Raw genomic sequence first — 27597 nt, forward strand, 5'->3', positions numbered from 1 at the left:
ACACGGATGGCCTTTTGAATAAATTGAGCAGAAAAAGCGTGGTAATGTGAAATATTCATAAATCACTGAGCAAGCACTGGCCAGCCTCTTGGAACTTTTGTTTTCTCTGGTCCCAGATGTCTCTCCAGGCTCTGGAAAGGAAGAGGCCAGTAGTAGTGTCGGAAAAAAGGGCAACGAACCAGAAAACACCGAGGATAGCAGATTTATACTCTTTACCACTTAGAAGAAGCCCGCTTGGCAGAAGAAAAACAGCTCTGGGTAGGACTTTCTGGATTAATCTCAGGAATGGTACTGGAGGGAGCAGCCAGAGTGCCTGAGAGGCCAGCAGACCCTGTGTGCGAGGACTCCCTCTTCCTAAAAATCATCCTGAAGTTCTTTCTAGGCTTGAAGTCCTAGCCTGAAGCCCCAGATTAGCCCAACTGAGACCTGCAGGACCTCAGCCTTCCGGAAGACCGACACACACTCTTTATACCTTGTTGTCCTCACCAACCCAGTCTCAGCACAGCACTTATGCCTCGGCCGCCTTTCCCACACTCACGCAAGACTGACGCAGCCCCGCGGCTCTAGGAGGCTGCTTCCACAGCGGCCGCGGCATGAAGTCAGCAGAGTGCCACAACCACAGAACCGAGTGAGGGAAGTGGGACTGAGACACAAACATCCTGTCCTCACGACATTGAGTGGCTCCAGCTCGAGAATCAGGGTCAGAGAGCTGATTATTTATGTGGGACAGAGCTTCCCAATGACGCACATACACCCATTTTCTCTATAGTCCTTGCTAGTGACAGAGCATTTTCTCCTGAGTCCATAGACTGTAAGGGTGCTATTCTTTGGCTTATGAGCTCAGTGACAGGAGAGCCCAGCTGCTGACCAGGAAGAGCTGGAATGTGTTGAGCAAAGCCTAGGGCAGGAGTGTTCTCAGGGTAAAGTGAGCACCAGCTTGCTGGAAGTTCCATCTCTTTCCACAGACCAGTCTAAGAGAGAAGGGGCTGAATGAGCAGCAAAGGGCTCGGACTGCAGGCCCACTTCTGTCCTCACGGCCGTTTCAGGACTCTGGCCTGCTCAGCTCTGCTCTTGGGCCAGGCCTCACCTCGTATACGATCGCTTCCAGCTAAAGATCTCCTCCAGATTGGAAGAGGGAGAGACCTCCCTCTTCTGCAGGGTTCCCCAGCGACGCCGACCCCCTAGGAACGAGGCCCGGTGCCTGCTCAGCCCTTTCATCCTCTCTTCCGTTCGGAAGAACTCAGTCAAGGCCCGGAAGTACTCCAAGATGACCTCATGACTCCAGGCTGGCAAGGGCTCCTGGCGCAGGAAGCCGCAGTGGCCTCCATGGTGACTGAGCAGGAGGAAGAAGTAGGGGTTGCTGTGAAAGAGTTCCGTGGGCAGAAAGTGGTCCGGGGGCCCACACACGGGGTCGTCGGCGCTACAGATACACAACACAGGCACAGCGGCCTCGTCCACATCCCGGAGGGGGTCGTTGTGGTCCCAGTAGGTGTCCCAGCTGATGGGGAAACTCTTGGTGTGGCAGAAGAGGGTCTCCTCAAACTCTCGCAGGGAGCGGCTCCTGAACAGTTTGTGGGTGTCCACTGTGTCCTGCAGGGCTGAGGCGTACCTGGCAGCATGAAGCAGAACAGGGAAGGTAGGAAAGAGAGGGAAGAATGAGAAAACGAATTGACTGCAGGAGTTCCAGAGGGGCAGGCTGCAGGCCAGATTCTGCCCACAGAAGCATCCTTTGGCCATAAATATTTTTTTAACTTCCATTTCATTGTCATCATTTAAAGATTTTTTTTAAGTGAACTCTGTGCCCGAAGGAAGGCTCGAACTCACAACCCCGAGATCAAGAGTCACATGCTCTACCAACACAGCAGGCCAGGGTGTCTCATCGTCATCATTTAAAACCAGGAGATTTCACATAAAATGCAGGTATTTGGGTTCTCTAGGGAAATGGAAAGGTCTGGCAACATGGGCTGGCATTCAGAGCATCCCCCCCCGCCCCGCCCCATTCCTGTGTCACAGCTCTTAGCAGGCCTGCATTCATGGCTAACCTGCCTAGCCCTGGGGCAGCAAATGACTTCACAGCTGCTGAGCCACAGTGACAGCTCTCCTGACCTCAACTCCCGACCCTCTGTAGGCAACCTGCTTTGAACTGCCACCTCCTGAACCCCTCCTAGAACCCCCTGGCTCAGACTATCCAAACCAGCAGGTGACATTCCCCCCCACCACCACCATTATTAACATTTTACTTCAGGTTATAATAATCCATTTTTTTTATTAAAGATTTTATGTATTTATTTGACAGAGAGCCAGCGAGACAGGGAACACAAGCAGGGGGAGTGGGAGAGGGAGAAGCAGGCTCTCCACAGAGCAGGGAGCCCAATGTGGAGCTCGATCCCAGGACCCTGGGATAATGACCTGAGCCGAAGGCAAACGCTTAATGACAGAGCCACGCAGGTGCCCCATTAGTCTATTTTTTAAAAGCTAACGTGCTGTCCAGATAATGGCAAACCTTGAGCAGTGGTACAGGTATTCCTAGAGAGGGCTGAGCAGCAGAGGAAGTGTCCAGGAGTATAATTACTTTACAGGGTAATTTCCCACAGGGAAGCCTGAGAGCCAGTGCTCTGGGGAAGAGGGACATTTTTGCTGTTTCCACCTCCACGGAGAGAGCCTGGCACCCTGACACAGAGGCCGGGATGGGCAGCTCAGTGCTTTGGGTGGATCAGTCAAGACTTAGCCAGCTGAATTTGGATGTGTGTCTCTGGGAAACATTCAAAGAGGCTTGCCCCGAGTTTTCCGTCCCGAACTTCCATGGGCAGGGCAGACCCTAAAGGCCCAGATTTCCTTTCCACTTCCCTCACCTTATCCTCCAGCTGGTGCCTCGAGTCAGCACTGAGGGGGAGGGATCACTTGGGGATGGAAACTGGCAATTAAACCATATGAGAACACCCTGCCTTGGACGGCTCAGATGCCTGGGCTGCCATGACAGCACTTTGGGCCATTGTTGAGCTCAGGGTTTGGCCTTCTCAGAACAAAATGGGCCAAGGAAAGAAAGAGAAATCACAATTGCTACCACTTTTTGAGCACCTATCCAGTGCTAGGATTTGAGCCGAAGTGGGTCTGACTGCATGTCCCAGGTCTTTCTGCCACACCACACTTTCTGCTTGAATGTCTTGGACCTCATTTTGCCACCTCCTAGGAAGCCAACAGTGCAAGCTGAGGCCTAGTCATTTGCTGTGGGAATGTCACTCAGGCCTCTTCAGTGCCAAAGCCTCACCTGTCACCCTAGTGGTGGATTGCTCTCCTTTTGGAAATTTTTTTTAAAGTATGTTGACATATTCTTTACATTTTTTGGATCAATATGGAGGAATATGCAAAACCTTTGTCAGATCCAGAGAATGTTGGTAAACTACATACCACCAAATTTCTGATTCCTGTCACCTCCAAGCTCAGACACTAATAAGGAAACATTCTGCACAGATATTCAGTTGTAATTGCTTCCAGAACCCTCTTTGCTGATTTGACAAGCTGTGGGTTAAGTGGTAAACGTCTGTCGCTGCCTCTGCTGCAGGTGGGGCAGGTGCTCAGGTTGCTAGGACACCCTGGGGCTGACCTGAGGCCATGGGGCCCCAGGGCAGGAGTCCCTGTTCTAGCATAATGATGCTGAGTCCGTCCATGGCTTTTAAACCTGTTTCCCTGTTTCTGTCTAGACTAGAGGGTTTGGACAGCTTTGGAAAGTGGGCGAGGAGAACTTTGCCCAAATTGCCCTAAGCCTATGTGATTGGATACAGGCAGGGCCGTTTCTTCGTCCGCCCAAGACCCCCTTGCTGGCCTCCGTTACCCACCTGCTGAGGGCCATCTTCTGCTGGAGCAGAAAGCCCCGCTCATAGGGCCAGGGCAGGCCGGCCTCAAACCACTCGCGGCAGCGCAGCACGGGCGAGATGCAGGCGGCGCCGGTCACATAGCTGGAGGAGCCACACTCACCCAGGTAGGACAGCAGAAGCGCTGAGCCCGAGCCCTCGCTCACCGCGAACAGAGGGGCCGCCGGGTGTCGGAAGCGGATATAAGTGACCGCCTCCTTGAGGTCGGACGGGTCCCCGAAAGCCTGCAGCCGGGGGCTGACCAGCGGGCAGCCGTGGTGGCCACGGCGGTGGAAGATGACCGGGTAGTAGCCGCGCTCCAGGGCGAGCAGGCAGAGGCCGAGCACGTTGCGAGTCAGGCGCCCCCACGCATTGGGGATCACCAGCAGCACCGCGGGAAGGCCCCCGGCGTTGGTGACCCGCCGGCCCCGGGGACAAGGTCCCACGACCCAATCCAGGGCCACCAGCCCGTCGTCCGCTAACTGCAGGTACTCCCGGGCCAGCTCAGGCCCCGGCCCCACCGGCAGCACGAAGTGGCAGAGGGTCTGCAGGTGGGGCCCGGAGAGCCAGGAGCGCGGGCGCGGCTCTAGGGCGGCCGAGCGTCGCAAGGCGCTCAGCAGGCACTGGGCCAGCGCCGACGGTTTACAGATGAGCCTGCACCCGCCGGGCAGCGCCTCCCGCCGGTCGCTGAACTGGTCCGCGGCGCCTTCGCCGTCCGCCTCCTCCTCGTGGTCCTGGCCGCGGGCCCCCGGCAGAGTCCTCGCTCCGACGGCGCGCAGGACCCGCGGGGCCAGTAGGCCGAACAGGGCGAGTGCGGCCAGGAACAGGGCGAGGGCGGCGCCCCACGGCGGCATGGCGAGGTAGGAGAGCCCCCGGCGGGTGGAGGGTGGCAGGCGGCAGGCGGCAGGCGGCGGGGCCGTCCCCTCGGCGAGCTCCCGGCTCTGCCGGCGGCTCCGCCCGGCCGCGGGCGGCTTCCCAGGGCTCTTCTGCGCGGGGGTGGGGGGGTGGGAGTGGGCGGTGGGCGCTCCGGATTGGCCGTGGCCCGGCAGAGGCAGCCAGTTCGGGCCCGGCTCCCCTCGCCGCCCCCCCCCCAATCCCGCCCCAGGCCCTTTGTACAGCGATTGCGACAAGCTGGAGCAGAAGGTGAAAGGCGCCTAGGCCACAAAAAGGGAGCGAGGACGCGCCAGCGAGCCGGAAGGGAGTGGGGAGGGCAGCAAGCCGAGTGGGGTGTTGGCGGCAGAGAGTGGGGAGACTAGGAGACCGAGGAACGGGGCACGGGGATAAGCATCAGAGTCCCCACCGACCCCTCCCCTCAGCCCCGCTTGACGTGTAGCTGCGGGGAGAGACCCCGAGTCGCTGCGCCGTCAGGGGCCGCAGCTGAGAAGCAGCAAAAGGAAGAAGTGAATAAACCCCAGCTCCGGGCGCGGGCTCCCGGGCTCCCGCGGGGCCGCTGCAGCTGCAGCGGGAGCTACCAGCCGCTCCTCCCTCCCCAGGCTCGGCCGCGCTCTCTGACCTCGGTGTTTGTCTCGGCCCTGCGGGCACCCTCAACTGCGCTAGAGCCCCGCCAGGCGGGGGGTCCGGCTCCGGGCCAGCGGGGGCTGGGCCGGCGTCCCGCCCGACAGCGGGTTTGCTGCCGAGGGCTGCTCGTTCCCTGGCCTGCATCAGCGCGCCGTCCGGATCCCCCCGGGAGCATGGGGCTCCCAGGAGCCTGGCTTCAGCTAGTGGAAATCCTCAACACCGCTCCCTGAGAAAGACTTCCCCAGAAGCAACAGCCCCAAACTGGGGGAAAAGATGCACTCAGGCGCCCTGCCGGGGGGGGGGGGGTGCCTGTCACCCTGCGATGGGGCCGTGGCAGGGAGTAGGTTGCAGTCGCTTCATCACTTCAGTAGTCGGCAATTACAGGGGAACGAGGGAGGGATGAGTAAGTAACCCCCTTGTAAGTCACGTTCTTGCTCTATTTCGAAATAACCCGTTTTCGCTCTATTTAGAAGTTTGAGGTTGGGCACCTCAACCTTCGCCCTCCACCCACGTTCCCGTCTTTCCTCAAAATCCTGAGCCGGGCCAAGGAGAAGGACACCGGAAAGGGGGCCCGGAGCCGGCGCCCCCCCTGCAGGGGAGGTCTGGCCAGCGCTCCCTGCTGGGGGCGAAGCCTGTGATTCCTCCACCTCACGGTGACAAACGTCTCCCTGGGCACACTCCGGCCATCGTTGAACAAACGAGGACAAGAGCGGAGGCGCGCGTGGGGGAGCCAAAAGCACCTCCAGGCCCGGCTTCGGCCTCCTCCGACTTCTGGGCCTGGGGAGGGTGGAAGCCTGAGACCCTCCGAAGCTCCTCTGGGTTCCGGCACTATTTGCGAGGGCACGGGTGGGACGGACTGAAGGAAAAGCTCTAGAGCGGAGACCCTCTTTCTTCCGCAGCTCGGACCTCTTGATTCTGCCCCTCTTCTAGTTGCAGGTCACACTGACGTGTCTGAAGCGGGTTGCCGGAGGAGCGTACCGGTCTCCCCTCCGGGGCCACTCGGTCCACTGGGATCCCATTTCCCGCCCTTCGCCCCTCTCCATGATCCCACCCAGGCACTGCAGCTGCGCTCTGCAGGCCGCGGAGACGCGCTGGGACGAAAGCGCGGGCGAAGGAAGGGTCCCCTCCGGTCTCGCAGCGCGGTGCACTGGGGCCGGGATCCTGCGCAAAACTTTTCCGGCTTCGACCTTAGGACGCGTGCGCGCAAGGTCCGCGGTTGTGGGCGGGCATTAGGGCGGGGCGGAGGCGGGGCGAGAGTAGCACGCAGCTGCGGGGGCGGGGCGAGGCGGGGGGCGCGCGATCCTGGGGCGACGGGGCGCGCGGTCTGGGGGTCGGGGAGGAACGGCACGCGCGCGCGCGCCCGGGGTCTACGTGGGCACACGGACTGCTCGGGGGGCGACGCGGGGGCGCGCGCTCCCTGGCTTGCCGCGCGGCGGGCAGATTCCCCGGGAGGGCCGGGATGGCGCCTCCTCCGCCTTCGCCCCAGCTGCTTCTCCTGGCAGCCCTTGCGGGGCTCCTAGGTCCCAGTGAGGTAAGGCGACCCGCTCCCAAGCAGGCTTAGGCCTGAGATCTCAAAGCGCTTTGCCGAAAGTTCGTCCTGGAAGGAGTGGCTCGTGGAGAGAGGACTAGGAGTCCTCCCCTGGCAGGCTGGGCCTGGGAGGGAGAGGGCAGGGCCCACGCCGAGCCGGGTGCCCCAGCTCCTGTGCCTTGTACCCACAGGTGGTGGCTGAGCCGGAGGAGGAAGCGGGAGCCCGTTGTCCCGAAGGCCTGTGGCCTCTGCCCCCCCAGGTAGGAGCCTGGCGGGGGGTGGGAGAGAGGGGTGTGAAGTTGCAGCCCAGCTCCGCTCTGGCCTCGCTGCGCCCTCCGCAGTCACCCTCTGAGGACCTCTGCCGGTTCCTCTGGCCGTCACTCGTCGGCGTCTCCCTCCCAGCCGGCGGTGTGGGGCCTGCTGTCCCCTCCCCTCCCCCGCACGGAGGCCCCCAGCTCTCTAAGCGCTCTCCTTCCCCCCCCCCCCCCATGCATAGGTGTCACCGAGAGTGACTTACGCGCGGAGGAGCCGATGGCAGGTAAGTACAAGGCGGGAGCCATCCTCGGGAAACGCGAGCTCCTTGCAGGCTTTCCCCTCGTTCTCTGCTCTCCAGCTCCATTCCCCACCACTTCCCTCCGGAAGAGACGGTGTGCTCAGCCCCAGCACAGGGAGCCGCGGGCCTCCGCGCCGTGCGGCCGTGTCAGGAACGCTGTGGAGTCGCTCTCTGCCCGTGGGCAGGAGGCTGCAAGGGGAACTCTGACCAAAAGGAACAACCCATGCCCCAGCGCTGCTGTGTGACTGTGGGAAGTCTCCTGACTTCTCTGGGCCCCGGTTTTCTTGAGAGATACTAGTAACTCCCTACTCCCGAGGACTAAAGGAATTGTGTGTGTTAGTTCTGGGGGGAAGTCGGAAGCTGTATGAGGTAAAGAGTGTGTCCGAGGTTACCAGGCACCAAACCGTGGGTTCACCTTGCATGGCCGCCTCTGTTTTCATTCCCTGTCCCTTTGGTTTTTCCTTTTGAAACATCTTTTTTTTTTTTAAGATTTTATTTATTTATTTGAGGGGGGAGGGTGGGAGCAGGAGCGTGGGGCGGGGGGAGAGGGAGAGGGAGAAGCAGGCTCCCCTCGGAGCAGGGAGCACGGGTGTGGGGCTCTATCCCAGGACCTTAGGATTGTGACCTGAGCTGATGACCTGAGCTGAAGGCAGACGCTTAACCAACTGAGCCACCCAGGTGCCACGAAACATCTAACTTTTTTTTGAACCTTGTTAATAGCTCCAGGCCAAGAAACCTCATGCCACCTACTTGATTCCTTCCCTCAAACACCCTTTCATTAAATCATTCCACTGTTCAGAAACCTCCAATGGCTCTTTATTTCTCATCTTATCATGGCCTCTCCCCACCCCCACTCCCAGGTTTTCAGGTCCTGCTTAAATAAACCTCATCTGACCTCCCCAAATCTTTGGTTCCTCTCCACTTGTGTTGGTCTGCTCACCATACATGTGAGTTCCAGCCTCATTCCCACTGCTGTAACGTTGCTGCTGCTGACTCTCCACACCCGGCCTATCCTGACCTGAAGCCGAAGTGGGCGGCTCCCCCCCCTCCTGCATCCAGCCCATCCACCTCCACAGCCCAGTGCAAGAGTCAGCTTTCTTGAGAACTTGCCTAATCATGCCAGCCCTTGCTCATCACCTGCTCCAAATTCATGTGATGCTTACAACTTAGCTCTTATAATTGAGCAACTAATCACTTTGAGTTTTATTAGTTTGCTCTTTCATTTGCATTAGTTCTGTGGCCCTGAGTTTCCTTTACATTCCCTGCAAGCAGAGTCCAGGAGTTGTCTCTTGGCATCTCCTGTAGCATCCGGCACAGTGCTGAGCGTCAGGTCAGCTCAATCAAAGAATAATTAATAATTGATGACGTGTTTCCATCATGGGATTGTGCACCTGCTGCCTGAGTGCCCTGTATTTGGATGTTTGGGAGAGACTGAATATATAGATAGAGTCAATAAATAGAAGACCTGGTCTCCATGTGGGGGATGCGTACAGTCTAGACTGGGGACCTGTGGAGCCATTGTTGCAGGTGTGGAGAAATATAGCTGCAGAGTGGGGTCTGACAGCAATAACCAGGCCTGCAGTCATGGAAACTGTGAGCTTTGAGGGGTGGCACCTGGTGGAGAGGAGGGGTGAGAGGAACACTCGGAGGCAGGCGGGAATGCTCTTTGTCCTTTCCTGAGCCCTGAAGGTGGGTCATCTGGGCCACCCCGGGAATCCCTTGAAGCTGGCCCCCAGGATGGGAGACCTTGGGATTCTCCGAGAGTGCCCTGGGCCTGGTGTGATGTCTCCATGCTTTTTTCTCTAGGCTGAGGATGTCGGCTTCCTCTACCACCCCTGCGCACACCCTTGGCTGAAGCTCCAGCTTGCCCTCCTGGCCCATGTTTGTGTGGCCCAACCCTCACTGGCCCCTGACTCTAGCCTTACTCGGGAGCGGGTAAGTGGTTGATGAAAGGTGGTTGTCTGGCTCTGGCAGAGGCTATAGCCCCATGTGCAGGGGAAGGAAAATTCAGGGACTTCCTCTTGCTTGTCCCCACCTTCATCTCAGCTCTCCTTTCCTAGCCCCTGGCGCTGGCAGCGTGGGGGGTGGCGCTGGAGATGGCGTGGGTAGAGCCGGCCCGGGCTGCCCACCTGCTGAAGAGGAGGAGACGGCGGAGACAGAGGAAGGAGAAGGCATGGCTCTGCCCTGATGGGCTTTCTGGGTCCTTGGTGCCAAGGCCAGGTAGAGGGAGGCTGTGCTGGAGAGGGTGTGTGCAGGTGAGGGGTGCTGGGCTTGGTTGGGGGTGGGGTCATTGGTTTTGGGGGCAGGAAAAGGGTGACTGCTGTCTCTCTCCCCAAAGGCTCCAGCTTTGGCCTTTCCTCTTCGGAGCTGGCGGCCCCCTGGTGCAGAGGAGGCAACTAGAGGGCCCAGGCACCTCTCTCCTGGCGGTGCCAAGAGGCGTGGGCTGCGGGCTGCCCTCGGTCTCCAGCCCACCCCCTCAGGCCTGAGGTTCCCCTCTGCTTCCCCCAGGAGCCTGGAGGCCAAGCAGCCCATGTTGGCAGCCGGGGGTGAGAGGGGTGATGCGCCGTCTGTTCCCACTCTCCCCTTGCTGCCTGAGGGGCTCGGAGGCAACGCCAGCTCCAGGATAGGGGCTCAAGTGCCCAAAGGGCAAAGCAGCCCAGGGGGCTGCACCTGTCCCGGGGAGGCTTCCCCAGCCCCTCGGGCAGCGGCACCTCCTCCACGGGTGGCCCGGGGCCCCACCCCGCGCACGGAGGAGGCCGCTTGGGCTGCCATGGCCCTGACCTTCCTGTTGGTGCTGCTTGCTCTGGCCACGCTCTGCACTCGGCTGCACCGGAACTTCCGGCGCGGGGAGAGCATCTACTGGGAGCCCACAGCGGACAGTCAGGACACGGTGGCTGGTGAGCAGTTACCCTCCTTACACCCAACCCGGCCCTGGACCTCCCTGGCATCGCTGCCATTCTCTGACCGGTCCCACCGTGCCCGTAGCTGTGCTGAAGCGGAGGCTGCTGATGCCCCCGCGCCGGGTCAAGCGGTCCCGCCGGAGACCCCTGCTTCCGCCCACGCCGGACAGCGGCCCGGATGGGGACAGCTCGGACTGACCTGCCCCAGCCCTGCCGGGGTGGCCGGCTTGCTTTGTCTGCTGGGAGGCCGCGACCTCTGCCACGTGGACCCTGTGCAGGGCCGCCCCCTGGTGGCCAGACGGAGCAGGCCCTGCCCCTGTGGTGTGGTTTGCTTCTAGCCGTGGGGAAAGGGGCCCTTTCAGCCTCCCTTGCCTGTATTTCTAATTAAATTATTTTGGTAGAGTCTGGGGTTGAACCTGCGCATCGACCACACAGAAACTTCCACCCAGGACACCGTCCTAGGCCATTTAGGTTTTGTTTGAAGTGGACCTTTACAAAATCAAGTTAGGCACCCACCCGCCCACCTGGCCTTAGCGGGAAGCTTTAGGAGCGTGATAGAACCCTGCCTGCTACCATGGTGGGGAGAGGGGGAGGCGGTGGTAGCTACAGAAACCTTCTTTCCCAGCTCCTTTTCTAGAACACAAGGGCTTTCATTCTGAGTTCCAGGTCCGGAGCAGTTGGAGACTTCATTTGCTTCATGTTCTTGCCAGGTTGGTCTCTCTGCCACGTCCCCAGTGCCCCCCAACCCCCTAAATTCTCTAAACATCAGCAACAGCACATGGTCACTTATTTATTTTTGATACAAATGTACATGACACACGTCTTGACAGCCCACCCACCACCACACAGGTAGAGCCTGGCCCCTGGGACAGAGGCAGGACAGGGAGGAGAGCTGGTAGGCACTGCCATCTGCCTCTCCAGCCTTCCCAGGCTGCAGCCCAGATTCCAGATACCCAGATACCGCAGGGCAGGTGCTGGCCTCTCAGAGGTTATGGGGAGGGGGCTCTCAGCTGAGTCAGGGACCCCGGGGAGCCAGCCCCAGGCTCAGGTGCTCAGTTCTCTGCCCCAGCCAGCATATCCCCCTCCACAAGGGAGGGGGAGGAGAGATGCAGGGAAGTGGTTTTTGTTGTTAAGTTCCTAGAGAAAGGGGTATGAGTGGGGGGACAGATGAGAGGAGGCAACGGGTTGGACCCCAGCTGGTTACCAGCAGTCCCTGGCCCCAAGAATGGGGAAGGAGGGCTGACCCCCAACACTGGTCCTGCTGCTCTGGTCCCCTCACCCTTCACAAAACTCCAGATGGGCCAGGCCTCCGGAACGGCACTGCCGCCCCGCACACTCACACGCAGGCACGCAGGGACACTCAGTTACCACAATGTTAAAATTAAGGAGTGGAAGAGAAGAGAGAGAAGAAAAAAAAAAAAAAGACATATTCCAGTGTTTGCTGCTAGGGACCCTGGGAACACAGGTTGGGGCCTGTGCTCTAGGCAAGGGCCGTTTGGCATTAAAGGAGAGCAGCAGGGGGGCTGGTGGCTACAGGGCAGGGACATCCAGAGATTATGTACAAAGGAGGGGATGCCCCCGCTCAGCCCCCAATAGGGCTGAACTGGCTCATGGGGGTGGGGTGCCTGTAGGGGAAATGGCCCCACTTGGAGTGTCCCCACCCGACCCTTTGTCGAGGGTGCCCCAGAGGGCAAGGGGCTGGGAGTGATGCCTTACAGGCCCCTGCACGCTAGAAGGAGGGTTGGGGGAGGGGAATGCTATGTACAGGGGGAGGTGCATGGAATGTGGGGGACAGAAGCTCCTGCCACCCCACCTCCCCATCCTTGGGGGCTTGAGGGGGGCGGGCACCAGGGCGCCTGGCTGCCAGGGGAGTGTGGCAGCACTAAGGGCACTTGCGCCAGGGGATCTGTTGGGGTGGGGATTAGTGTCTGGAGTGGCCCAGCTCCCGTGGCCAGTGAGGTCCCAGGGTGCAGGTGAGGGTGCAGGGAGAGTGGTCACTGCTTCTTTTCTCGGGTGGTGATGGTGACCAGCTGCTTGGCAGCCTTGGCGATGTCATAGGCGCACTGGATCACCTGCTGAGTCAGCAGCTGGAAGTCCACAGGGGCACCCGGCTCCGGGGGCACGGTCTTCCGGCATTCACTCTGCAGCCGGTAGGCGCTGGCATTGAGCAGCCGCAGTGAGCTGCGCACAGGCTCCAGGGCTGGCCTCTGGAAGGGGGGAGGGAGTTGGGCCTTGGACTTCAAACCATGAGCCACGAACATGGCTCAGTGTGTCCTCCTCTCCACCCAGGTAGTGGTCACGTTCCCTGTACCTGCCCCACCCGGAGACCCTCCCAGTCCTGCTCTTCTTTCCAGCCCCTGTACCTTTGGGAATAGAGAGGCCATCTCAGTCACAGCCAAATGGATCTTCTCTGAGCAGGGCACAAAGCTTTGGGGGGAAGGGAGGGTAAAAATTAGGAGGGTTTGCAGGGACAGTGGAACACTGCCCCCTCCCCCGCTTCCCCTCCGCAACACCCAGGGGCTGCTATGAGCCTCGTGTCCCACCCCCATACCTGTCATGCTTGAATTCTTGGGCAGCCCGCAACAATTCCTGAATGTTCTTGGTGACCTGTTCTGTCTTCAGGATGACATCCTCCGTGCTGGGAAGCCCAGGGTCGAGGTCTCCATCCAGGCTTTCCAACTCTGGGTGGAAGTCTTCTTCCTTGCCCAGCTCAAGAAACCTCTTCCCTTCCAGTCTGGGGTGGGGGTTAGAAAGAGACATTCCAGTGGTGAGACCGCTTGCCTGCACCCTCACAGACACTCCAGAGCCCACTCTGCCTTTTTCCCTGGGGTGCCTCACCCAAGCAGTGGGTCCCCACTTTGCGTGTTCTCATAGTCACTGTCAGCACCGCTACCGTGGCGGGAAAGCTTGCTCTGGAGGAACAGGTAAGGGGCAGTAGGTGACGTGCACGTCCACAGACCCACACAGCCCATCGCTTTCCACGCACACATCTCGTTCGGCATGTCCCTTGGACACTGGGGATGGGAACGTTACCGTGTGGCGGCTTCCTTCCTGGGAGCAGGACAGGAGTGGGGAGGAGGGAGTGAAGGGCACGGCGGAGGCCGACACCCCCTTCCGGATCTGAAACCCAGGAGAGCTGGAGTCAGTTTTTCCTCCCTGCCACCCACCTTCCAGCTTCCCGGCAGCGAGGGTCATCTCCGTGCCCAGCAGCCAGCACAAAAGCTGGCACCCACTGGGGCTCAGAACCGATGTACAGACATGGGCCCACTTTCCCCAGGCCCTGCTTACCCGGTAAAGGCCAGCAGGGACATGTACGGAATAGATGGCGTCGTCCTCCAGCTCCTGGGGGATGGCACAGCAGGCATCAGGGAGGGCCCACGGCAGCTCCAACCCTTGGTCTCCCCCAGTCCTTGACACCCACGGGCAACTCACAGTGCTGTGGAAAGGCTGGAGCCGGGTGGTGAGCTCGTCCCCAGGTGGGCCCCCAAAGGGCTTCAGGGCGGAGCCTGGCTCATACATGGAGAAGGCCTGGCGGTCCCTGCGGTGGGCACTCCCGCCGGGCCCCATCGACGTAGGCTCCGCCCGCTCGCTGGGCGGCGGGGGTGTGGGCACTGGCCCCGGAGGCTGCCGGATCTGCAAGTTCTCTGCCTGCAGCTTGTGGATCTGAGAGCGCACGGAGGTCTCAGAACCTCCAGAGGCTCCGGGCAGCACCCCCACCTCCGGGAGCAGGGGACCCTCCCCGGCCCGGATGCTGGAAGCCCCCGCTCGCGCCAGCGCTGCCGCCCTTACCTCCCTCTGCAGCCTCCGGAGCTCGTCGCTCAGGCTGCTGTTGACCTTCAGGAGCTGCTGCACCTTTGCCTCGGAGGCGGCCAGAGCCTTCTTCAGTTCCAGGTACTCCTGCAGGGTCACGGCCCCGTCGGACAGGTCTGAGGAGTCCATGCTCTGCAGAGTGAGGCAGAGGCCAGTCAGCCATCAGGGGCAGGGGGGAACGCCCACAGAAGGCTCTTCCCAAGACCGTAACCAGCCCACTTGTCCCCGGAGCCCCGGGCTATGAGGGGATAGAGCCGGAGGCCCGGGCTGGGGCAGTGCTCAGACCCGGGCACGGTTGTTCCTAGTGGCACCAGCGCTGCGCAGGGGTTCCTGGTCCGTGTCCTCGTCCGAGGCCACACTGTCGTAGTCGTGTTGGTCGTCGAGGTCACTCTGGCTCCGCGCAGAGAGCTCGAGGTTGTCTGAGGACACAGTCCTGCCACTTAGGATTCAGCCACACAACCCTTCTATCATGCCACCCCAGAAAGGAGCCATGAAAGAGAATATTCCAGAGAAGTGCCCACTGCCCGCAGCCCTCTCCACGCCCTTCCCACCTGTGGGGCTGCTCAGGCTCTTGCCCTGCTGCCTCCGCTTGGCCTCGCTGAGAATGTCTATGATCAGGGTGGCAAACTCTCGAGCATTAAAGCGGGCCAACTTCTGCCGTCCCTACAAGGCAGAAAGAACCGGGCTGGCATGATGGGCCCCGTTACAGCTGAGAGACGGGTGGTGGGAACAAAGCCGCGAGGGACGCCCATGTTACCCGGCTCATGGCCAGAGCAGGGGGTCAGGGGTGACAGATTCTGGGTGCCTAGGGGAGCTCTCGAGAAGAGGCTGGGATCCCCCAGACGCTGCTCAGCAAGTCCTCAAAAAACCCAGCCTCTTCCCCAGTCCCACATCCCAGCGCCAGCACAGCCCTGGGGGAGGCCGGGGCCGGGGGAGAAGAGCAGGCCAGACGGCAGCCGTGGAGGAAGGGCAGCGCTCACAGAGCTGGCGACCCATGGAGGGCAGGAGACCGCCCCAGGCCCCCCATCCAGCCCCCTCACCTGATTCCGTGTGGCTGAGTACTCGGGGTTCACAGGCAGGAAGGGCACAGCACTGCGCTCCGTAACCAGGGTGCTGTGGTTCTGGGTAGCCAGCCACACTGTGGGGGAGGGGAAGGGAGCAATCGTCCTGGTGGCCGGGCCCACCGGGCGGAGGTGGGGAGGTGCTGAGCGCAGCCTTCCTCGCTCCTCCCCACGCCCACCAAGGGCTGGTGTTCCAAACAGGGGTGGTCTTCAGACAACGGAAGCAAGGCTGGGGCAGGGCAGGGCAGGGCTGGGCGAGCCCGGCTAGGCCGGCTAGGCCGATGACGAACAGAACGAGGCGACTCCTTGCCAGGCCCAGCCCAGAGTTTGGGCTGGAATCTGGCTGTGGCCAGGAAGGAGTGATGTAGGGGGGCGGAGTGGGACTGGGGAGTGAGCCAAAGTGGGAGGCAGCCAGAGCAGAGATGAGCACCAGCGCAGGGGTGGGGCGGAGGAACAGGCTGGCTGCCTCCAGCTCAGCACGCTCCGCCTTGCCGGGGACACTGCCCAGGCCGCTCACAGCCAGCAGGGGCTGGTCCGCAGACCTGCTGAGCGGACCAACCCCAGGCACCCCCTCTCGGTCCCCGCCAAAGGACCGGAGAGCCACAGCAGGTCCCAGACCTTCCCCGGCAGGTGGGCAGGTACCCTCATCGCATCCGCCCATGACCTCAGATGCCCTCCGGGCTCACCGGCGTCATTCTCTCTTCTATCCACCTCGTCATACACATCCATGGCAAGTTCCTCAAAAAGCCGGTTGCTGAGCTAGAGGCAAAGAGGGGGAGCCAGGCTTTGTCAGATCCATTGGTCCCCAGTGCTGACAAGGCCAGCTCAAGCAGGAAGTCATAAGAGGTGGGAAATGGCTTGTGTCCCGTGCACTGCCCAGCCCCCAGTCTCAGCCCTGGAAACTGGGGCAGAGGTCTCTCTGTCCAGCGCCACAGTGGGAGAGGACAGAGGGAGGCCAGAGCAGACAGTTAGTGCCCTGGTAGGTCAGAGGCGGAGCTAGGGCTCCGGGGCCTGCAGAGTCAGAGTCAGAGACAAAAGGCAGGGAAGTGGGGGAAGGGAGCCAGGAAGGCTACAGTGAGGGGCAGGTCCAAGACTTAGAAAAGGGTACCAGGTCAGAGGAAGGGGGAGCGATGGCAGGGGTTGAGGGTCAGAGATGGGGACAGCTCCAAGTATTAGAGCCTATCCAAGCGGACTCACCGCCTGCAGCTTCTTCTTGGCGGCTTTGGCCAACTCGGACAGGTCTAGGCTGTGGACGGAGGAGGGAGACGGGAATGGGCAGACATGAGAGGTGGCCAGGCCCCCGCCTGTGATCCCGAACATGCAGGGATCCCGGGAAGACAACATCCCAGATGCCGCACACCAAGCCTTCCCCCGGCCCCCTGCCCCAACCTCCAGAGCCTGCTCCCAGGGCAGGCACCATATACCTCTGAGACATGCACTTTTGCCGAGATCTAAGTCCAGAGAGAGGCAGCAGAGGAAAGAACAGGACAGAGGCAGCGATTACCCAGGAGCAGGGCAGCGCACGTCTGCCCATGGCAAGCCCACACCCGGCTCCGCGCACACGACGGAACTCATCTCCCTCCCACCCTGCTCCTACACCAGCTTGCTCTCTCCCTCTGAGCCCCACTCACCCAGCACCAGCGTCTGCTCTCGGGGGTCCCCAGAAATGCCCTCACCCTCAAGCCCCGGGGGAGCTTTCCCCAGGTTCTGCCATCAGTCCCTCTTCCCCGGGGCCTTTGCATCAGTTTCTTCGTCCATCTTCCCGCTTCTGGGCTCGCCCCTACAATCCCTGTTCCCAGCGAACAGCCCAGGCGATCTTTCCGACACATCGGGCCACACCACCCCCGGCCTCAAAACCAACTCAGTGACAAAAGAGACGTATGGCATACTTCAGCTGTACTCCAACAACAAGCTCACTTAAAAAATACGCTACGTGCTTGGCATGCGTTATCTTACTTAATCCTCTCAACAGCCCAGAAAAGGTAGGCACTGTTGCCCTCGTTTCCACGAGGTAACTCAGACTCAGAGCGGTTAAGCAGCCTGCAGGAACTCAAACAGCCAGTAAGTGGCACGGCTGACTCCACACATCAGTGCTTGGAACCCCTCTACCCTTGCGGGGCTCACAGGATTGGCCATTCTCTCGCCTGTTTCTATTCCGGTCCTGCTCCTGGGACTCCCTGCTCTTTTCTCTGTGCTCTGGCTGCAAAGGCTGCCTGCAGCTCCCGCATGGCACTGCTCCTTTCTACCCCTTTCTACCATCTCTCGCGCAGCGCCCCCTCCCCACACCGAACTACAGCTGTCTGACTAGGCTGCGTCCCTCTCTAGACTGCAGGCTCCTTCAGGGCAGAGATCGTGTCTGAGTCACCTGTGCCTCAGTCACCTGTGCCTCGGGGCCGAGAACAGTCGCTGGCGCAGGGAAGGTGCTCAGTTACCATCTCACTGAGTACACGCCCAGACGTGTTTGGAACACACACACCAGCCATGCACGCAGGTACACACGCCAGGCAGAATAAGACCAGAGAAGTAGGAGGGAGTCTCGGCGTCTCAGAACAGAGTAGGTCTGGGTTCAAGGATCCAAGGGGCCATCCCTGTCTGCCCACACTGGCCACTGGAGAGGGAGGGAGCCTCCTCTCTCGGAGATCCAGGCCAGCAGGCAAAGCTTGGCAAGGCTTGGCCATCCAAGGCGGCCGCCAGGTGGCGCCAGCATCCATCTTGTGAGCTGAGCGAGTGCCAGCCACAGCCTAGGCGCCCGAGGCTTTTCAGATCAGAGGCGGAACCGCCTCCATTGTGCTGTGCCCTGCCCCCCCGCCACGGCACAACTTCTGAGCACACCACAGAGGCCTGGTCAGTAGGCCCGAAGTTAGCCAAATCCCTGGAGCCCACCATCTTTTCACTGAAGAGCGGAGGTTTGTCTAAAGATTTTACAGTGGGGTGAGTGCCACTGGAAACAGAAGCCAGCAACCCACACTCCCAGGGCAGGTGCTTCTGGTACTCAAGCCTGCGTGGGGGAGCCATGGGGCTCAGGCCACGTGCTGAGCTGACATTCTCACCTGCCTTGGGGCCCGGCATCGGGGAGTGAGGACGGGACAGAAATGCTTGTACTGCCAGCCCCCCCGAGGGTGAGGGACCCTAAAAGCCTGGGGAGAGGGACGGGTGGAGGCTCTGGGGCTCAGGCACCCACATGACATCCGACAGCCTCTGGGAAGGGGCATCAGGTGGGCACTCACCTGTCAGCCATCTGTGGGATGATGTAATGCCCATTCTTGTGATCTGAACAAAAATAAAAATGCCAAGTCACTGGTGCGGGGTGGCCTTAGCAGCTGGGAGCCCACCTCACTGCCATGAGCAGGGCTTGGCACCCAGAAGTGTCAGGGGACAGGGAGGAGGGCAGGCCACCCCCAAGAGCCCTGGTCGCTGACTGAAGTTAGGCCCACCCCCACTCCCTATCCCAGTGTGCTGTAGCCAAGAGCCTGCATCAATTTCACAGGAGCCAGTTGCCTAGCAACACTGTTCCCCAGCCGGCTTTGTCACCATGGCACCTGCTGCTGGGGTGTGTCTGGGTCCCACCTGCCTGGCCCAGCCAGACCTGCCCCGAGCTCCGCTCACCCGGCTTGCGTCCACAGAGATAGAAGGCCAACCGGTCAGTGAGCTCATACTGGCACTCGACTAGCCTTTCCGCCAGCTCATGGTGCCCCGCCTGCCTGTGGGGAGGGGGCATGCCTCAGCCCTGCAGCAGCAGTCTACCACCCCCACCCGTCCAAGCCTCACCCATCATCCGACCCTCACCTGGCGTAGTCAATGGGTGTGCGGCCATTGACATCAGGGGAGCCAGGGTCAGCCCCATACACTACAAGCAGCTCAGCCTGCAGTGTCTGCCCCGCCTTGGCAGCCACATGCAGAGGTGTGGTGCCCTTCTCTGGATGGAAGAAGTTGGCCTGGGCACCCAGGGACAGCAGGCGCAGACACGTCTCCAAGTTGCCCGTCCGCACGCTCGAGTGCAATTGCTGCAAGGAGCAGAGTGGGCGACAACTGTGTGTGTGAGCCCCCCCCCTCAAGCTGCACCGAGTTAGGCAGCTGCTGGGGCCCCTACCAGCTCCAGGGGCCCAGCTGGAGTAGGGCTGTCAGGAAGGACAGAGGACTTCCTGCTATCAGTCACCATCCACCTGTGCCGTGACCTCTGCTTGAGACAGAGGTTGTCTATGAGGGAGATGCTGTTATTTCTTTCCCATTTTACAGAGCAGGAAACTGAGGCTCTGAGTGGCTAAGAAACAGCCCCAAGTTCTCCCAGCTTTTGAATGGCAGCTGGGGGATTTTAGCCCCGCGGTGTCCACGGAGGAGCTGAGGGGCCGTGGCCACGTGCTGCCTGACCACGCAATCTCGTTCCCCTGCTGTGCCCACTACTCTTGCCTGACCTGAACGCCTCTGGCGCCTAGGGCTCGGTGGTGACGAAGGAGAGGCCCTCAGGGTGTCGTGGGTGACAAGAGAGGAGGCCCACCCGTCCCCCACGGGGCCCCTCCAACCTTGCTGAGGTCTTTGGCAGTGACCCCGTCATCGTCCCGGCAAGGAAGCTTGTGCACAAACGCCAGCATCTGGTACTTGGCCCTGATGAACTCTGACTTGATGGGGCTGGGTAGGGCAGTGGGGAGGAGAGTGGGAGAGGCCGGTCACCCGGCCACCTCTCGGATCCGCGTCCCAGGCCATGCCGTCCCTGCCACCACCCCTCCAGCCCAACTCACTGGACTTTGTCTTGGGGGCTGGCCTTGCGCCGGCCGCTCTGCACTTGCGCGGGGTCCAGCAGGGAGTGCTCCCAGATGGAGTTGGCCCCGTTGCTGGCGAGTGTGTGCACCATCTGCAGGAAGAGGTGCCAAGTCCGAGGGCCCGCTGCGCACTGGCTATGGGGGGAACACCTCCACGCGCTGGCCACAGCCGGCGTGGCTGGAAACAGGACCGTGGGGCCTGCCGTGTCCCTGCCGCCATCACACCGCCACCCAGTCGGGCCGCCCGAGCACACGGGTCCCGTGTGGCACTTCAGGCCACACGGCAAGTGTGCCAAGGCTCAGAGAAGTTAAGCGGCCTGCTTGATGCTACGTGGCCAAGCTAGTAAGTGGCCAAGCTGGGGAGAGGGCCCAGGTCTGGAAGACCCCAGTCTTAGAAGCCTCCTGTCTGCACGGCAAGCAGAACGGGTGGAAAGGGTCAGGGCGGGGTGCTGCCCCTGGAAGCTGCCAGATCCAGAGCGGTATGCGTGCGGGGGAGGGGGCAGTGTGCAGGACCCGCGCCGGCCGTACCTGCAGCAGCGTGGGAGGCCAGGCGCTGTGGCGCAGGTGCTTGACGATGGAGATGTGGCGGCCCAGGCTCCGGTGCACGCTGCAGCACTCGTCACACACCAGCACGCCCCTGCTGATGGAGGCCCAGCCGGGGTCTGCCGGGAGGGAGCGAGGGTCGGCCGAGGCCAGAGCAGGGGCAGAGTCTCCCGGGCACCTGCTCTGGGCCCGCGCTATGCTGCCCCCTTCCCTCCCTCAGCCGCCCGAAGCCCCAGGAGCTGGGAAGAGACACACAGGTACCGATGAGGAAGCTGAGCCACGGGGTAGGAGGGATTTCCCCAAAGGCACACAGCAGGTGACTGACAGCTGTGCCTCTTCCTACGCATCTCTGCCTGTCTGGGGGGTGGGAGGGTGGTCCCCAGGGCCGACTCAGTGGGCACATCTTCCTGTCCTGCAGCCTTTCCCAGGGAACAAGACAGCCGGCCCAGCCCTTCCCCAAGGAGGCAGGAGTCCCCACGGGGATATGACACTGCTGTTACCTGCCAGACAGCCCTCGCACTCTTCCTGCATCGGGGCAGTGCCACATCCCTCCTGCTCCCAGGCTTCTGTGGGACCCAAGGGCCCACCGGCCTGACCCATCGCACCCTTCCACGGGGTCCTGCCTCTGCCCTCATCTTGGCAGGGAAGAGGCCTTTTCATGCTGAGCCTCCTGCCATCATCACTGATGGGCTGAGCTGAAGCCCCTCTTAAATAGGGCTGGAGAGGGCAAAGGAACTAACGCTGGATACCCGCTGTGTACAAGCTGGACCCGCACGCACGACGTCTCTCGCACGTGTCAGGCAAGGCAGGAAACGCTCTCCTTGCTTTACCAATGAGCAACAGTGGCTCAGATGGGTTAGAGGGCTTGCTCAAGGTCGCACAGCTAAGGAGCGGGAATGCTGGGACGCACACCCAGGCAATGAGATGCCGGACACAGGCCATGTTCATACCCACTGCTCTCCCTCTGCTCTTGCCCCTAAGGGGGAAGCCCCACGTGGGCAAGGGCCCTGGAAGCCACTCTCCACCCCTGGGGAGAAGCAAACTTTGGAGACAAGAAGGAGGGGCCGGGACAGGGTGGGAGCTCCTGGGATCCTTCTCAAGGGCAGGGGAGATGCCACCCATCCAGGGCCCCTTGGGAGAGGGGGAGGAGACAGCTGTATACAGCTCAGGCTCTGGAAAGGTCATGGGGGAGAAAGCAGCCATTGTGTGCCTCCAGAGAGTGGGGGCAGGGAGCCTCTCTCCCAGGACACTGTGCTCTTCCCAGGCCCCCCGCCCCAGTCTCAGGAAGCCCTGTCTTGGGGGAGGGGAGTGATGAGTGGGGGACTGGCTCTCTGCCTTGCCTGGCAGTGCTCAGGGAGTCCAGAAGTGGGCCCCCCAAGGGAGGGACAGGCTTGGGGTAATGAGAGCCTCTCCAACCAGAAGGCGATTCTCAGACTCTTTCCTTCAAGGACTTCCATAGAAGTTCCCAGAATTGTAAGGAGACTGAGTCAGGGTGCAGCCTGAGTTCTGCCTACAGCAAGTATCCCCTCTGTGGGAACAGGAAGAAACAAGAAGCGAAGGAGGGGGTTCAGTTCTTTGGGTCTGGGCTTCTTTAGGCATTCCCCCCCCAAAAAACAGGGCAATGAGCTGCCTGCCATACACCTTGCTGGGACTTGATTCCAGGGGCCCATGAGGAAGAGACCCACTGCCTGTGCCAAGAGGGGGAGCCCTAGGACATTCTATTGGCTTTACTCAAACAGGGAGGGACCCCAGTGAGGCACATGGAAAGCTCCCTCCCCCCACTCCCAAGCACCATTGGTTGAGGGGTCTGCCCGCACCACCTCTGGCAGCTCAAGCAGGAAGCTGGAAATGACGCAGCCTAAATTCCTCTTGTTGAAACGGTGGGGTTTCCTGTAAGTGGGGAGCCGCCCAGGCCGGGATCATAAATGGGCCGCTCTGAGGCCTCCACCCCAGGCCCACGGTCCTACCGGAGAAGCCAGGCCTGAGAGGACTGCACAGATATCCAGAGCGGGCCAGACATGGTGAGCCTCTGAATATGGCAGTGACCAAGAGATCAGGATTTGGGGATTAGGGTCCCAGGCTTTGCTCGGTATTCTCCCAGCCTGGGGGAGGGGTCCTACCTCTCCTCAACGGTGACCTGAAATAGGAAGGTTGAGCAGGAGACACTGTCCTGGCCTGGGGCACACCGTTGCCAGCTTGGTTCTTGATTACACAGATGAAAAGTCCACCCTAACCCCGCTACCTACTTCTTATACACCCAGGGGCCTTGGGCCCACCCAGGACGGAGGCCCTAAGCCCCACTGAGGCCAGTTCCTCAGGCCGGAAGGGTTTCTGTAAGTCAAATGGCTACTGTAGTTTAAGGTTAAGGGACCCTTGCCCCCAAGAGGCTCCCTAGATCAAAGCTGGGATAGAGAGGACAGGGACATAAGGTCTTTTGTTTTGTTTTGAGTACACTTCATGCCCAACGGCCCAGTGTGGGGCTTGAACTCTCGACAGCAAGTGTCGTAAGTTCTACGGATGGAGCTAGCCAGGCGCCCCCGGAGAACAGAAGGTTTAGGAGATGTGCTGAGCTTCTCTGCACCCTGCCAACCTTGCCCCTGGGCTTCTGCCTCGGGCTGGGGGTCTGGTATACGTGGGCAAGTGGTAGAAGGGATCCTGGGGTAACGTCAACCATGGAGGCCTCGCCTAAAGTGAATTCATGTCACCATCCAAAGCCATTACCGGCCTCTAGGGGCAGTAAGCCTGCTACAAAGGCCGGGGTCTCCTGAGCAGAGCCTCACTAGAGAAGAGGGAGAAGCCCACCATCTTGAAAGCAGGCAAGAATAATCCATGGGGATAAAGGTCAGGATGGTGGTTACCTTTGGGGGCTGTTGACTGGGAGGGAGAAGAAAGGCCCACAGAGCGATAGAAACGCTCTACCTCTTGACTGGAGTGGTGGTTACACGGGTATACAGACCGTCAAACTCATCAGGCTAAACAGTGAGGTGCAGGAACTTTGCGGTATGTAAGTTAAACCCAATAAAAGAGGAAGAAAGCCCCCCATTCACCCCACCCCACAATCTGCATTACAAAGAGACAAAAGGGCCTGCAGGTTTCCAAATGTTCCTAGCCAGCAGCCATCCTTGCTCACTATAGGAGAGGCACCCTGAGGTCTTCACTCCCAGGACCTGCGCTGCGGTGCAAAGGTTGAGATGGAGACCCGCGGGAGCAGGCCCTTGGGCTGAGCCAGGACTGTGCGGCAGAGCGAGTGGAGGGGGAAGGACGGGGGTAGAACACATTCTCCAGGGTCCTTGACTCCTGCCCCTCCCTTGGACTCCCGTGTACGGCGCCTGACGAGGAGGCCCTGCTGCCACTGCAGCCACGGCACGTCCAGCCACCTAACGAAACACACCTGTCACCTGTATGCCCAGGCCTGGAAACAGAGGGAGGACGAGGACCTCCGGCATCAGCCTGTACCTCGACTTTCACCTTTATGGCCTCCCCAAGTTAACCAACCACAAACCGCCACTCCTAGGGCTGGAAGCCCCTTCAGAGAGAGAAGCCTATGACTGCATAGGAGGCATGTGCCCATGCGGTCCCAACTGTTGACAATCCTCAGGCCTCGTCCCTGGGCTGCTCCAGTTCCCACGCCGAGAATGCCACTTCTCGCATCACACGGTGGGGGAATGGGGTAGCCCCAAGTAGCCAGCTGGGGTCCTGACAAGCATCCAAACACTCAGGGAGTGCCTGCCACGTGCCAGACACCATGCCAGATGCTGGGGCAGGGTGACGTGTAAGACTCTGTCAGCACCCTGCCTACCTCACCACCCTCACCCCCTGCCTCTTCCTGACCCGTGTCCTGGATCAGGGGCAAAGCAGGTAGCCGGCGCACAAATGCCTCCATGGGACAATGACTGCAGACAGGAACCGAGCAGTCCAGACATCAGATATACACCACTCCTCCCTGAACCCATTCGGCATCCAGAGGCTTCAAATAGTCCAATGCAGTGGAGAGCGCGCAACTGCCTTGCTGATTCTGCTCCATGCCCCTTTAGCTGAGAATCAGAAGCACAGACTTGAAGACGGGATGGTCTTCAAAAACCATTTCTACTCCAACTTCTTTGCCTCACCATCGAGGAAACTGAGGCCCAAAGTAAGGAAAGTCTTGCCATGGGTCAGACTGAGTGGATAGGATGAGTGTCTGCTAAGCACCACCCTTCTTCCCGGTCCTTCCGGACCCTCCCCCTCCCCCCCATGCTACGCCTGCCCCAGAGGTACAGAACAGCCTGGGACAGACAGAGAAGGCAAGCTCTTAGCCCTTCCACCCCCAGACCTGCATGCGGGGGGGGGGGGGGAATCATAATTTCTGGCTCATTAGAGTAAGGATACATCAGCCCTGATATCTTCTTCAGGGCCCTTCCAGACCATGACACGCCCTGAGAGGAGTCCCAGGGTCACAACCACTCACAGAGTACCCTGCCTGTGCCAGGCATCCACAGTTACCCAACACTAGCTTGGAGCCATCAGAACCACCAGAGTATCTGTGGTTCTCAAACTGTTGGGGTCTTGGGCCCGTCCAAAGGGTGGCTGGAAGTTATGGGCCCACGGAACAGCACTTCACACTCTCACACTTAATTGAGCCTTCAGTCCCCCTGGAGTTCACAGACACCCTGAGCCTGCCCAGAGGTCTCCCAGGGAGATAGCTCCTTTTTAAAAAAGAGAACGGACAAGAGCCAGGGCTTCCTTCTCTAGGCCAGCTGCTGAGCCCCTCACTGGCAGTGTCCTCCCACATCAGAAGGTAGCAGCCTCCCAGGTCACTGCTCCTCACTTCCTCAGCAGTTCAGGGGGGTTCACATCAGCCTGGACCTGACTGTGCTGGGAAGAAGGCAAACACCACAGTAAATACAGCCAGGAGGCAGGCCGGGAAGCCAGCCCGATCCTGGGAATCTAGGCACCCCAGGGTACTGCTCCCTACCCATTTCTGGCCAGGCTGGGCTATGGGGCTAGGAGGGGTCTGTGCCCAAGCTGGGACAAAGCTCAGCCCAGCTTCCCAAACAGGCCTTCCTGGGGCACAGCAATAACTGAGTCTAGTTGCTCCCAATCACCAGGCAGCCTGGGGATGCCTCAGAGGAAGATGCCCAAGCTGGACTGGCCCTCAACACTAGGCCCCGCAAGGAGCCCCGGCCTTGGGAACCAGGGGTAGCGAGACGTAGGAGCAGCTACCCCTTCATCTGCTCACAAGAAAACGCTATCCAGGCCTCCCCTGGCCCATCTGCCCAGCTCTCTGCCCCTTGACCTCCGCCACCTCAGCGGGCGCGCAGACCATGCGAGCAGCAGGTGCAAGACGCGGGGGTGGCACTGAGATGACACAAAACCACATTCGCCCCCACCTCCTAAACCTTGCTGGCCTCCGCCACAGCCCTGCTGCCACCCCAGGCTGGCGCTTCCGCTGGGATACAGAGATAGAAAGAAGGGGGGGGGCAGCTAGCTGCCTGCCTCCCTCAGACTGAGGGGTGGGAGGTGGCGCCGGGAATGTCCTTCCTCGCTCGTCCACGGACGCGAGGGAACCGGGGCCCCCCAGCCGGCCCTCCCGCCAAGGACGCGGCTCCGCAGTGGCCCGGGCGGGGGCCGAGGCCGGAGGCCGCAGCCCCCAGCCCCGCCCCGCCCTCCGGCCCCGCACGGCGCTCCCGCCAGGCCCCGGCGCCCGCCCGGCGGCCTCGCTGCGCGGTCCCGCCCCCGGCCAGGCCCCGCTTACCCGGGGCGCTGCAGTCCGCACACACCTCCGCCCGCGGCCCCTTCCGGGACATCCTCAGCGGCGACGCGGCCGCAGCCCTCTGGGCCAGCGTGGGGGGCGCGGGCGGCGGGCCCGGGCGGCGGCGGCCCCTGCTGCCCGGCCCGGCTCCGGCAAGGCCCCGGCTAGGCTCCGCGCGCCCGGCCAACCGTCCGCCCCCGGGGCTGGCCCGGAACCTGCCGTGCCCGCCTGCCCGCTCGCCCTCCGGCGCCCTCCGCCCCGCGCCGCCCCGCGCCGCCCCGCCGCCGTTCGCCGCTCGCTCTCTCCGCCCCCTGCGCGGCTCCGGGCCGCTCCTGCAGGAAGCGGCGCAGGCCCTGCCCACCGGGGGAGGGGCAGCCTGCACACCCGCCCAGCCGCCGGGCCCTGCGGGCCGCGCCTCCCGGAGAAAGGAAGCCGGGAGCGCGGGCGGGAGGGGGCGGGGACGCTTAAAGGGGCCGCGGCCGCAGCTAGGCAGGCCCGAGAGGGCGGCGTCGCCTGCGGCCCTGGCCTCCGCTCCTGCGCTCCCCGGCCCCGCGGCAGTGTGAGTTACCCTCACAGCTCCATCCCCTTCGCTTTCCAGGTGGAGGGTAGCCCAGGGGCCTCAGGTCTGGGGACAGTGACCCTTGGGGAACAGGGAAGAGAGTAAGGAGCTGGAAGCCCAGGCCCCCTTCCTCGTCAAAGGGCTGTGGTTTGGGGTACCCGGCTATGTCTGGCTGAGGTGAGGTGTGCGACCTGGTCCCCAGTGTATCCACATCTGTGTGTCCAGGTGTGTGTGCGGTCACACCCTTGCTGATCCCGCACAACGCCAACAATATGGACGCCCAGGTGTTCCCCTGCCTCCCAGCTAAAAATACATCTATACCTCATCCGTGCTTCCATCCCGAGGGGAAGGAATCTGGGCAGTTTTTAAAGACCTCCCGAGGAGTGACCACTGCGCCTGTGTGCAGTAACACCCACTCTGCACTCGTCTTGTACACTTCCACGGGGTTTCTGGGCCACCGCAGGGTCGTGTGTCCATAGAGCATACAGGGACCTTTTCTTGTGGTGGCCTTTCTTCCTAGACTTCACACGGAGACGGCGTAGGTGGGGGGACAGGAAGCGGAGGCGCAGGCCGCACGTGGGTGCACCCCTGCACTGAGCATGCTCCCACATACACGTGTGCCCCGCGTGCACCCAGCCCCCATCCCTGCAGCAGCAAAATGCCAGAGCACTTTGCTTGTGGGGAGAGGGCAGGGGTGGCCAGGACCAGGCCTGGGGGCCAGGTCATTGGTGACAGAATTAAGGAAAGATTCCCAAGGGGCAGGGAGTCCTCAGTAGCAAGGGGGGC

At 61.2% G+C, this 27597-nt stretch overlaps 3 protein-coding genes across 8 annotated transcripts; 1 reads left to right on the plus strand and 2 right to left on the minus strand.

Moving 5' to 3' along the window:
* Positions 1-186: 186 nt before the first annotated feature.
* On the minus strand, positions 187-4831 carry ABHD15 (abhydrolase domain containing 15). Its single transcript, XM_045773169.2, has 2 exons — positions 3837-4831; positions 187-1609 (listed from the first exon to the last, which is right to left on the minus strand). Exons 1-2 carry the CDS (start codon positions 4703-4705, stop codon positions 1084-1086), a joined length of 1395 nt encoding a protein of 464 aa, XP_045629125.1. The 5' UTR covers positions 4706-4831; the 3' UTR covers positions 187-1083.
* Positions 4832-4971: 140 nt separating this feature from the next.
* Positions 4972-10752, plus strand: TP53I13 (tumor protein p53 inducible protein 13). Of its 6 annotated transcripts, XM_045773165.2 has the most exons (8): positions 4972-5772; positions 6300-6577; positions 7089-7157; positions 7394-7435; positions 9257-9385; positions 9511-9705; positions 9789-10347; positions 10436-10752. In XM_045773165.2, the coding sequence occupies exons 1-8, from the start codon at positions 5643-5645 to the stop codon at positions 10546-10548; spliced, it is 1515 nt and encodes a 504-aa protein (XP_045629121.2). In that variant the 5' UTR covers positions 4972-5642; the 3' UTR covers positions 10549-10752. The 6 variants fall into 6 exon arrangements, with proteins under 6 accessions (XP_045629121.2, XP_045629119.2, XP_045629120.2 ...); XM_045773163.2 differs by having other exon boundaries at positions 9789-10752; XM_045773164.2 differs by having other exon boundaries at positions 9511-9621; positions 9789-10752.
* A 375-nt stretch (positions 10753-11127) lies between these two features.
* Positions 11128-26556, minus strand: GIT1 (GIT ArfGAP 1). Its single transcript, XM_045773162.2, has 20 exons — positions 26256-26556; positions 20507-20640; positions 19958-20070; positions 19742-19847; positions 19008-19225; positions 18828-18922; positions 18449-18491; positions 16419-16467; positions 15908-15980; positions 15201-15298; positions 14712-14823; positions 14446-14579; positions 14140-14292; positions 13783-14013; positions 13639-13692; positions 13384-13470; positions 13189-13262; positions 12902-13084; positions 12714-12777; positions 11128-12557 (listed from the first exon to the last, which is right to left on the minus strand). The coding sequence occupies exons 1-20, from the start codon at positions 26305-26307 to the stop codon at positions 12345-12347; spliced, it is 2286 nt and encodes a 761-aa protein (XP_045629118.1). The 5' UTR covers positions 26308-26556; the 3' UTR covers positions 11128-12344.
* Between the last annotated feature and the right edge of the window lie 1041 nt (positions 26557-27597).

This window comes from Ursus americanus, chromosome 23, assembly GCF_024610735.1.
Source record: "Ursus americanus isolate L20-20 chromosome 23, mUrsAme1.1.p, whole genome shotgun sequence".
In the NCBI taxonomy this organism is placed as follows: Eukaryota; Metazoa; Chordata; class Mammalia; order Carnivora; family Ursidae; genus Ursus; species Ursus americanus.

Coding starts and splice junctions, on each gene's coding strand:
- ABHD15 (XM_045773169.2), bottom strand. CDS start 4,705: ATGCCGCCGTGGGGCGCCGCCCTCGCCCTGTTCCTGGCCGCACTCGCC. Junction 1,610..3,836: donor CAGAAGATGGCCCTCAGCAG/GTGGGTAACGGA, acceptor TCATGCTGCCAG/GTACGCCTCAGCCCTGCAGG.
- TP53I13 (XM_045773163.2), top strand. CDS start 5,643: ATGCACTCAGGCGCCCTGCCGGGGGGGGGGGGGTGCCTGTCACCCTGC. Junction 7,158..7,393: donor TGTGGCCTCTGCCCCCCCAG/GTAGGAGCCTGG, acceptor CCCCATGCATAG/GTGTCACCGAGAGTGACTTA. Junction 9,386..9,510: donor CTAGCCTTACTCGGGAGCGG/GTAAGTGGTTGA, acceptor CTCCTTTCCTAG/CCCCTGGCGCTGGCAGCGTG.
- GIT1 (XM_045773162.2), bottom strand. CDS start 26,307: ATGTCCCGGAAGGGGCCGCGGGCGGAGGTGTGTGCGGACTGCAGCGCC. Junction 20,641..26,255: donor TGCGGACTGCAGCGCCCCGG/GTAAGCGGGGCC, acceptor CCCTCCCGGCAG/ACCCCGGCTGGGCCTCCATC. Junction 18,492..18,827: donor TCTCTGTGGACGCAAGCCGG/GTGAGCGGAGCT, acceptor ATTTTTGTTCAG/ATCACAAGAATGGGCATTAC.